General features: G+C 41.7%; 1 protein-coding gene across 3 annotated transcripts in view; it reads left to right on the top strand.

Annotated features, from left to right (window-relative positions):
• The first annotated feature begins 1,095 nt into the window (after positions 1-1,095).
• Positions 1,096-11,892, top strand: part of LOC110534485 (WD repeat-containing protein 17) — a 31,670-nt gene continuing 20,873 nt past the window's right edge. For 2 of the 3 annotated variants that reach the window (XM_021619361.3, XM_090187587.1), the window contains exon 1: positions 11,279-11,863. In XM_021619361.3, coding sequence (XP_021475036.3) covers positions 11,813-11,863 — 51 coding nt within the window. In that variant the 5' untranslated portion in view covers positions 11,279-11,812. Of the gene's footprint in view, positions 1,461-11,278; positions 11,864-11,892 lie in introns of those variants that run through there. The other variant, XM_021619363.3, reaches the window with a different exon arrangement.

Raw genomic sequence — 11,892 nt, 5'->3', positions numbered from 1 at the left:
TGCCTTCCTGCACCTACATCCTTGGCTACTATGGGTCTGCTATTTTACACTATTATTTGCATAACATAATAATAGTAATAATTTAGAGGCCCCCCTCTCTCTCGCTCTCTCGCTCTCTCTCTCTCTCTCTCTCTCTCTCTCTCTCTCTCTCTCTCTCTCGCTCTCTCTCTCTCTCTCTTTCTCTCTCTCTCACACACACACACATACATATACACACCCACCCCTTCCTGTGGTTGTTGTTTATCAATTTTAGGGGAAATGACGTCTCTACCTAGTCCTTCCATAGGCACGTATAATGAATGATATGGTGCTGTATGTGAATTGCTTTCCTGTTATTGGCTACTCTCCTGATGCGAATAGCATATTTCTGTACACAAATATTATAGCTGAAAAATATATTATATACTGAATTACTTATACTGAAATCATAATTTAATGTCGGATTCCATCAATATTTATTTACATTATAAATGTAGCTTTTTGGGCTTTAGAATTGGCAACATTGCACCTGTGCACAAGTCATGTCAGTCTATTTCAATAATTTCTGATCCGCCAACCTTCGCCTGTCGTGTAAATTCACACACTCACATTGCTCTCGTTCTTTCACTGCTGTTACTAAACAGACAGTTTCCCTCCTACAGTAGACTCAAAAACAGATGTTTTAGCCAGAGTAGTGCTGCCATCTTCTGGTCATTCCGTAGTAGGACACATGTATCGTTCATTATAATTGGGAGTCGCACTCAATATTGTTTTTCCGTTTGGTGCATTCAGCTAGGTGCGCATTATGCACCCCTCCTCTTTTTACTCACAAATGCAGGCACATTGTTTACCAATTTATTATTCGTGTTTAATCTGATTGATTCACAAAGCAATGTGGTAATATGTAGGCTATCATCAGCTTTGAATTACCCAAATATCTATTCATATAACGTCTATTTATCCAGTCAATCAATTCCCACCGATTTTCTTAAATTATACATGACTTATATTATTACGTAAGACGATCATGATATGGAACACCAAAACTAAATGTGTTGTAGCCAATGTAGGCTATATCCATTATCATTACACACAGTGCTTGGAATTACGAATTAGAATACGTGAGTATTTCGAATGTTCTAATAATGGAATAGAAAATGATCGAGTTATTTTGGTTGGACTACAATCAGGCGAAGCCTATCTATGGCGGTTACGCACCGCTTACTGGTCAATATGAAAAATAAAATAAACCACCGATATGCCTTTAGCCGTGAAACTGACGCCTAGTATCTTTGATTGCCAGGCTAAACAATCAATGGACGTCCAGAAAATAACAACGTGGCTAAAACCGTCCGCTGAAGTAGCCAATCGATGCAGCCGCAGCAAAGCCTATTTGAGCCTACTACGTCCTCTAACTGACAATTTTTGTCTGAGGAGCGATTTCAGCACCACTTCGCTGTCCACTGACAGGATCACCGAAGGTAAGAAGACTCAAGATTGGCACTTTCTTATTCCACTTTGAATGGTTTTAAAACGTCCCTAAGATATTCAGGAACTCCGACAGATTAAGTGTAGTATTTTAAACATCCGTTGTGGTTTAATTAGCTCATAAATACATAACCATGTGTGGGTTATTAGGCTAATCGTATTGAATAGACTGGAGTGGAGTCGCGACGCACCCTTAGATACTGTGGTAACTCGCTGGAACTCTGTGTCCACAACCCATATGTCAACACATTGTGTCATGTATGCAGGATAAACTTGCTTGTAACTTACACGTTGCACGGGTCATGCTCTTGGACAGAGTGAGTATTGTAATGTAGTTGCAGCTTATGCTACTATGATACGTGGTAGGATAAACTAAGCAAGTGCTAAGTAGCCTAGTCCATCTGGTATGTTACAGTAAATCTGGGACAACAGTGTAGCATGCAGAGTTTACACAAAATGCTATTTATTCTACACATAAGCATGTTAATCATTATATTGGTGGTTTTAGCTTGAATGCTATTATTGCAGATGAGTTTGATCCATCAGACAGCAGTGCTTAACGTACTGTTGCCCAGTGTTTCATGTAAGTAAAAGCCTACCACTGCCAACGACATGTTGATGTGTTGAATGGCAAATGCCTACAATCCTCATGTTCACCTGTGTTTTATGTTATCACACGTTGCGCTGCGTTTTGCATTGGCGCCTTGCTTGCAGTGGAACATTGCGTTCCCAGGTGGATTCTCTCTGTCTCGCCACACTGACAGACAGCAGTACCACACTCAGGGGCCTCTATTAACATTTCAGATTGGCATTGTCGTCATTTAGCAGACGCTCTTATCCAGAGCGATTTACAGTCAGCGCATTCTTAGGATAGCTAGGTGGGACAACCACATATCACAGGCATGTAAACTCCGACGTTACACAGTACACTTTCATCAACCACCTGTCAGCAAATCACCACGTCGTTAAACGTCTCCTAAACGGTGAGCGTCAGTTAGAGGAGAGGAACGATAGACAGAATCCACTGAGGATACTGTAGCGAGTAACAGGTGTTTCGTTCTCACACATGAACTGACGGAATTAATTAAGACTAAGCTATTGTTAGCTGCTAGTGGCTCTGCGTACTGTATCATCCAAGTAATGGGGAAGAGAAGAGCAAATAGAAGCCATACTGTCCTAAATACAGTCCAGCATGATATTGGGGAAATAGGGAGAGAAGCGTTTAAACGTGTCTGTTGATATAACCTAGTCTTGAGTCTGCAGAGGTTGTGTCCCATCTTAAAGTTACCCACAGGGTTCTTGATTGTCAACGTGACTGTGATTGTACAGGTGTGCAAAAGAGGATTTCGTCTTTGTTCATTTTTGTCCGGGCTGGATGACATTATCTACAGGATGATATACATCACCTTTCACAGTACCTGCACTGTATTTATAAACTGTTGACCAATCGAGAGCTTGGGACTTTAAGGGTCTATCTGCATTTTTTACAAAATTGGGTTATTGACATAGCCTTGTTCTGTTCAATGTATTCCCACTGCTTCACTTTTCCTAAAAAAGTTCAGGAGTAACAATGTACACAAAATAAGTTGCATGGACTCACTCTGTGTGCAATAATAGTGTTTAACAAGATTTTTGAATGACTACCTCATCTCTGTACCTCAAACATACAATTATCTGTGTGCAGTCCCTCAGTCGAGCAGGGAATTTCAAACACAGATTCAACCACAAAGACCAGGGAGGTGTTCCAATACCTTGCAAAGAAGGGCACCTATTGGTAAAATAAAAAAAGCAGACATTGAAAATCCTTTTGAACATGGTGAAGTTATTAATTACACTTTGAAGGTATAGTATATCAATACACCCAGTCACTACAAAGATACAGGCGTCCTTCCTAACTCAGTTGCCGGAGAGGAAGGAAACCGCTCAGGATTTCACCATGAGGCCAATGGTGACTTTAAACAGTTACAGAGTTTAATGGCTGTGATAGGAGAAAACTGAGGATGGATCAACAAAATTGTAGTTACTCCACAATACTAACCTAAATGACAGAGTGAAAAGAAGGAAGCCTGTACAGAATAACAAATATTCTAAAACATGCATCCTGTTGCAATAAGGCACTAAAGTAAAACTGCAAAACAAATGGGTTTTAAGTCCTGAATACAAAGCGTTATGTTTGGGTCAAATCCAACACAACACGTCACTGAGTATCACGCTTCATATTTTCAAGCATGGTGGTGACTGCATCATGTTATGGGTATGCTTGTCATCGGCAAAGGTTAGGGAGTTTTTTGGGATAAAAATAAATGTAATAGATCAAAATCCTAGAGAAAAACCTAGTTCAGTCTGCTTTCCACCAGACACTGGAACACAAGTTCAACTTTCAGCAGGACACTAATCTAGAACACAAGGCCAAATATACACTGGAGTCGCTAACCAAGAAGACATTGAATGTTCTTGATTGCCCTAGAAAATCTATGGCAAGATTTGAAAATGGCTGTATAGCAAGAATCAACAGCCAACTTGACAAAGCCTGAAGAATTAAAAAATAATAATATGCAAATATTGTTCAATCCCAGGTGTGCAAAGCTCTTCGAGACTAACCCAGAAAGACTCACAGCTGTAATCGCTGACAAAGGTGATTCTAACATGTATTGACTCGGGTGTGAAAACTGACTCGGGTGTGAAAGATATTTCTGTATTTCATTTTCAATAAATTTGCAAAAATGTATACAAACATGTTTTCACTTTGTCATTGTGGGGTATAGTCTGTAGATGGGTGAGGAATTTTTTTTGTAAATCCATTTTGAATTCAGGCTGTAACAGAACAAAATGTGGAATGCGTCATGTGCTATACCCTAATTCCTGTTGTGAGGTTCAAAAGAATACCATATAACAATTGCTGATACCATTCAAACCAATGAGGGTTCTGAACTTAAAGACAATTATCTCAGAACCATCTTGTTGCAGATAGAACCTTATCGTCCCAAGCTCTCCAAATGTAGATTTGGCTTATTGTTTTGTTGTGCAGTACGTTGTAGCCTACCTAACACACGAGAAAACCTCAGTTCAGATGCTGGTCTAATCTTCCATGTGTCAAATGAGTTCATCTCTGTTTCTAACTGGATGTGACTCAACTAAACTAGCGATAGCACGGCGTTATGGAAAGCCTATCGATGGAGGATATTATGGTGAACCATCTGCATTATTAACAGTTAGATTGGGGATACAGTGTCGCTCTGGTTTAATTTCAGTAGCACTTATAAACCATTCCCACAGGTCAACAACATGGTCCTAGGAGGTGTTTGGTTTCCACTATGCATATTTCCGTAGGTCCACACGCAACACAGATCTGACACAACATGAATGGCGTTCTCAGGTGGAAATAGCCCGACACACACACACAACCACAAGCATTTCGCTACACTCGCTACACTCGCATTAACATCTGCTAACCATGTGTATGTGACAAATAAAATTTGATTTGATTTGAAATAATTCAATCTATTCAACTCAATCCATGGCATCTCACACTGTAAGGTCAGGGGTCAGGGAGAAGAGAGAGGAAAGAGTATGGGTAATCATCCTACCTACTGACATGCTACGCACGACTCAGGTTCTTACTAGATAGTAGTGTGTCAGGGTGAGTGAATGGCTCCTGTAGCCTGTAGGCCAGGGTTGTGTCCCAAATGGCATCCTATTCCCTATGTAGTGCACGTTTTTTGTGTGCCATAGGGCTTTAGTCAAAAGTAGTGCACTACATAGGGAAAAGGGTTCCATTTGTGACACAGATTAGTTGATGTCAGGTGGCATTTAGTCTACCATGAGCACAGGACCAGACTTCAGCCAATAGGAAATCAGACTTAGTTCAGTATCCTCTGCAAGTCACTTTCACTGACAATCATGCTGATCGCCTTAGGGCACAGAGGGGTGTGTGTGTGTGTGTGTGTGTGTGTGTGTGTGTGTGTGTGTGTGTGTGTGTGTGTGTGTGTGTGTGTGTGTGTGTGTGTGTGTGTGTGTGTGTGTGTGGGTGTGTGTGTGTGCGTGTGTGCGTGTGTGTGTGTGGATGGCAACAACGTAGACCTAGTCCTGTTCCACTCTCATGTAGCCACAACGTTGCAAAATATCAATTTTGTAGCGTATGGAATTGGAAACTGGAATTTTAAGGCTATATATTAACATGTTGAATTAAAACATTACTGCTGTTTGTTGTTTCTTCAACGGATTAAGGATTTAGTGTCCATTTTTGTCCAGCAGTCCTTCCTTATAAATGTTTTGCATTTCTTTGAAATGCTTTGAATCTATACGTAGCCTTACATGTAGCTTAGTACTCGATGTTAAAGGTCATTTCCATGTAAAAGGATCCATGAGTACCAGCATGTGAAGTTCATAGGAGCACATCAAACTGGATGTCCAATAAAAGATAAGACTATATGTATTTTTAATTAAGGCATATATAAATCTTTCAATCATTTTACATCCTAAAAATTGGGAATAAGCAGAGACTTTGATTTCTGGTCTAACAGATGGAAAAGGGGTCTTAAAAATCATGTACCAGGAAAAAGTCTTAAATGTTAAATAATATCAACACTTATATTACGTTTTGGAGAAATGTTTCTGCCTTCTGTCAGTTTAAGAAACACTGCCTTGTGCCTTGAAATTCCTGTCCCAAAAACTGACGTATCTGTAAGGCACTTTCTAATTTCTCTCCCTGAGGAGGAGGGAGGATAAGGAAAGTTCACACAAGTAACAAGTAAAGGTGGACCTACCAATTAGTTATAGTTTTTTATGCATTATCAAGTGAATAAAACTCTAAAATCTGTTACCATATCAGTAACGGTTTTTCCAACAAATCACTAACGGAATTTTTGGAATTGAATTGGCTACAATCGGAAACCAGAGTTGTCACAAACCACAATTAGTTTCACAAATTTGGACAGCACAGTACAGTAGAGTACAGTACAGTAAAGAACAGTAGAGTACAGTAAAGAAAAGTAGAGTACAGTACACAGTAGAGCACACTAGAGTTGAGTACACTATAATGTAAAGTACTGTAGTGTACTGAACTATACTCTACTTTACTGTGCTGTACTGTACTGAACTCTACTCTACTCTACTGAACTCTGCTCTACTCTACTCTACTGTACTGAACTCTGCTCTACTCTACTGTACTGAACTCTGCTCTACTCTACTCTACTGAACTCTACTCTACTCTACTGTACTGTACTGAGCTCTGCTCTACTCTACTCTACTGAACTCTGCTCTGCTCTACTCTGCTGTACTGAACTCTGCTCTGCTCTACTCTACTGAACTCTACTCTACTGTACTGAGCTCTGCTCTGCTCTGCTCTACTCTACTCTACTGAACTCTGCTCTGCTCTACTCTACTGAACTCTACTCTACTCTACTGTACTGTACTGAACTCTGCTCTACTCTACTCTACTGAACTCTACTGTACTGTACTGTACTGAGCTCTGCTCTACTCTACTCTACTCTACTCTACTGAACTGCTCTGCTCTGCTCTACTGTACTGTACTATACTGAACTCTACACTACTGAGCTCTTCTGTGCTGTACTTTGATGTTCAAACTTGTGAAACATAGACGGCTATGATTGGTCCGGTCAGAAGCCAGAAGCACAGTAAAGTAATAGTGTGTAGAATAATACCCAAATATGTGAAGGAGGATATTGCACATTTCTACCTTTGTGTACCTGGTTAGGAAACATCACCATGAAGAGAATGACATTCATATCCATAATTATGCACTTCTGTATAGTACAGACCATGGACCCATGAGGAAATTCCGTTCCTGCAATTCCGTTACCGATTGTAAATCCACTTCACTTACTGTAGTTCAATACCAAAATATAATTTTTCAAAGTTAAAGTGTCATGTCATAGCTGACACTCCATTATTTCTGCAGACATCTTTGAATCTTAATTCAGAGCAGATATTTAACATTCTGTTACCAAAATCTCCACAGTTCTTCCAGTCACTGTGTTTTAGTCAAATGTTCAGTGTAACGTGTCAAAAGTAGTCCTTGTGCGTAGAGTTGTATGGTTTGTTCGACTTTTGAATCAATGTTTTTTGTTTGGCATCCATTTTAAAGTGAAAAATCTCCTTCTCAGCGCAATTCCGTTGCCGTGGAATTGCCCGAGAGCAACACTTTTCACAGATTATTTCATATATTTCATTGCACAACTTTGATTGCCTCTTGTGTTTCCATAAAAAGAGATGTCCATAAACACTATATTGGAAAACACTTCTGGTGTGTATTGGAAAACACTTCTGGTGTGTATTGGAAAACACTTCTGGTGTGTATTGGAAAACTCCTCTGGTGTGTATTGGAAAACACTTCTGGTGTGTATTGGAAAACACTTCTGGTGTGTATTGGAAAACACTTCTGGTGTGTATTGGAAAACACTTCTGGTGTGTATTGGAAAACACTTCTGGTGTGTATTGGAAAACACTTCTGGTGTGTATTGGAAAACACTTCTGGTGTGTATTGGAAAACTCCTCTGGTGTGTATTGGAAAACTCCTCTGGTGTGTGTTGGAAAACTCCTCTGGTGTGTGTTGTCAGTGTGGACATCCTTCATTCTTTCCACCGTGAACAGAAGGAATAAATAGAGGTGAATGATATAGTCTTCTCTTCATGATCAACCGACGACTAGCTTGTCAGAATAGACAGGAGAGAGAGAGAGACCATTGTAAATACAACCCATATTCATGTTTTTTTTATTTTCCCTTTTGTACTTGAACTATTTGCACATTGTTATAACACTGTACGTAGCTATAATATGACATTTGAGAAGTCTCTATTCCTTTGAAACGTTTGTTAACTGTTCATTTTTCTTTTGTTAATTTCACTTTTGTTTATTATCTTTTTTCCCCGTGCCGATAAAGCCTTTCGAATTGAATTGAGAGAGAGACTCATTCCACTAAAAACAACACAATAACCCCCCATAAAAACACATTGCGTGCCACCCGAACCTCCACACAATCACATTACACAGTACACAACAACACAGTACAATACAATTCCCAATCCAGCACCACATTACAAACATACATCCAACCCCTCCTCTCCTGTTGTACAGACAACCGACCTGACCCCCCCATACCTCCTGAAACATCTCCACACCGTTAATCATTTTATAGAACTCAAAATCAACCCTAAGGCAGAGAGAGAGAGTTTTTATTCTTCTCATCATTTGTTTTGGTCATGTAAACTCCATTACATTTCATGCCAATTAGACCTAATCTTCCTGAAATCAATTAAATTCAATTCCCAGAGTTAGAAGGAAAGGGGGGGGACTCGACGGCAAAGTGGAGAGAGAGGCAGCATATGACTGGCATTTGTAGATCGTGCTGCTGCAAGGTTGCAAAAACCTCTGGTCCTTTGGTGGCTAATTAAACCGTACGGCTGTTCTTCCCTTGGCGGTAAGGCAACGTGGCTGCAGCGATATAGAGCCTTTGAAAACACCCCAGCTTTCATGTGCAGAGCTGATGTAGGCCTAGGAGTCGGAATAATCTTATCCAGTGAACATAACCGCGGTCTTGCATTTTGCATTCCAGTCGTCTTCAAAAACATATGAATTCACTTGGTTGTCGTGAGGAATTGAATTCATTAGACTTGTTGATCATACATGCCAGGCGTCATACTAGAGAATGGGAGGGGTTCAAGAAAAGGATAGAACGTTGTAAAACTCTTTATTCGGTTGTGGACTGGTTCGTCCTGCTGTGCTCCTCTCCTTGGATTGTCCTTGGTCTCTGTGACCAGTAACAAACCCTCACCACAGCAGTGTGTAGGGCTTCCAGCCAAGTAGTCCTGCAGGACAAGTCTCATCAAGAGATTGGTGTAGCAGTCTAACGACTGGCTGTGGCTGTAGTATTTATAATGTAGCTTAACGGAGAGTGCATTGTCAGGCAACTCGGCAAAAAAGCAGGACTTTGTGTCATTAGTCTATACTTAAGCAATAAGGCCCGGGGGGGGGTGTGGTATATGGCCAATATACCACGGCTAAAGGCTGTTCTTATGCACTACGGAATGTAGAGTGCCTGGATACAGCCCTTAGCCTTGGTATATTGGCCATATACCACAATACCTTATTGATATTATAACTGGTTACCAATGTAATTAGTACCAGTAAATAATGTTTTTTGTCATACCCATGGTATACTGTCTGATATACCACAGCTTTCAGCCAATCAGCATTCACGGCTCAAATCACCCGTTTTATAGTTATGATTTTATCATTCATACTCTGAATGGATGGTTTAACTCTTTCAGTAAGGATGAGCAACTTACACCTCTCTTTCTCACTCACACTCTCTGTCTGTTCTCCCTCTCCCCACTTCTCTCTCTCTCCCCCCGTCTCTCTTTTTCTCTCCCTCAAGCAGTGCTCAGGGCTACTTCAGTTGAACAGCCTTCCTGAGTCTGCCTCCATCGCCTAGGTAACGCTGCACCAAGTTTCCTCTCTGTCGCTCACCCCCGCAGCCGAGGGTGCTGGGATGTGAGTCTGATCACGAACATAGTCGCAACATCACCGAACAAACCCACCTACACATCCATCCACTTCTCCTCCACCCATGTCCACCACATGACACACTTAGAATAATACATATACCATTAAGTGACTTACAGTCATGCGTACATACATGTCTTTTAACTTATCGGTGGACCGTGGAATCAAACCCCCTATCATGGCATTGCAAACACTATGCTCTACCAACTGAGCTACCACTTGACTCTCCATCTAATCCATTCATTCATTAGTTGAAGGTACATTTGTCATTCTCCTGCTAATTAGAGACAAGTGTGTCTCCAGTCATTACCGTATCTACTGTCCTGTCCACACACACACACACACACACACACACACACACACACACACACACACACACACACACACACGCACGCACGCATGCACACACACACACACACACACACACACACATACATGGATGCCACAGGAGGTTGGTGGCACCTTAATTGGGGAGGACGGGCTTGTAGTAATGGCTGGAATGGTATCAAATACATGGGTTCTATGTGTTTGATGCCATTCCATTTGCTCCGAACGCACACTCCAGCTCACACACAAACTCTCTCTCTCTCTCTCTCTCTCTCTCTCCTCTCTATCTCTGTAAAATATCATATGAAGACCCTCCAAGCCCCCTCAACCAATCTCAGATCCTCAGATGAGTTTAGAGACCAATCCGATACTCAAAGTCAGGAATATCTCTATCTCCAGCATCCTGTCTTTTTCCACCATCATTGTCATGCAGATTGAGGCTTTATAATAGAGATTGTTAGCCTCTCTAGACCCAGTGAGGGATCTCTCCACTGTGTCCTTATCAGCAGGGGCCATTACGCTGATTGCATTGTTACCATTTTTCTGACGGAGAAGAGAGCCAGCAACACAGGAGACTGGAACTGGGGATCGCAAGGGGGAACGGTGGGTCCCTGCTAGAAGTTGTGCCGGGTTAGTTAGGTGGTTGTGGGTGAGGTGTGCAGTCAGTGAGGTGTGCAGTCAGGGGTTTAGGGCGAGGAAGTGTGTATTGTTTATGTTACGCTCCTGAGTGTGTGTAGGTACTTGTATGTTTGTGTGCATTGTGCGTAGGTGTGTATAGGTAGGGGATTTATCATCATGGTACATGAGTAGGTTCACAGATGTATGTGTGAATCGGGCTGTGTGTGTGTGTGTGTGTGTGTGTGTGTGTGTGTGTGTGTGTGTGTGTGTGTGTGTGTGTGTGTGTGTGTGTGTGTGTGTACGAGGGGGAGTTTTAAGACACGTCATTTTAATACAGGGAGCTGCAGTTGCCTGGCTACCGGCGGGGGCTGCACTTGTCTCCCACACATACACACACACACACACAACTATGCTGCACCAGTCAATGAGTGCACACACACATACACACACAGTCATACACACACGCACACATATACACACACTCCTCCGTCTCTATCTCTGAGACAAACACACAAGGCTCCTCTCTCTTCACTCGCCGGCTCTGTCTTCGCTGTGACAACATCACCACACCTCAGCTCTGTAAGCTTAGCTACATTCCCTCTAATAGAGAGCCTTGTCAATCTGTTAGCTAGCTACCTTCGCTCTCAGAGAGCCTTGTCAATCTCTTAGCTAGCTACCTTAGCTCTAACAGAGAGCCTTGTCAATCAGTTAGCTAGATAGCTTCGCTCTAACAGAGAGCCTTGTCAATATCTTAGCTAGCTACCTTCCCTCTAACAGAGAGCCTTGTCAATCTCTTAGCTAGCTACCTTCCCTCTAACAGAGAGCTTTGTTAATCTTGCTTTGGAGAGACTGGAGGGTGAAGGGATCCTTCTGGAAAATGGACACAGACAATCTGGAGTGGTACACTAAGAACGATGCCGACGTAAAGGTAGGGAAAAGAGGGGAGGAGGAGATAGA

Source organism: Oncorhynchus mykiss, chromosome 10 (assembly GCF_057628025.1).
Source record: "Oncorhynchus mykiss isolate SJ-2025 chromosome 10, ASM5762802v1, whole genome shotgun sequence".
Lineage (NCBI taxonomy): Eukaryota > Metazoa > Chordata > Actinopteri > Salmoniformes > Salmonidae > Oncorhynchus > Oncorhynchus mykiss.
Note: the sequence above shows the minus strand (reverse complement) of the source record. Positions and strands in the feature narration are given on the sequence as shown.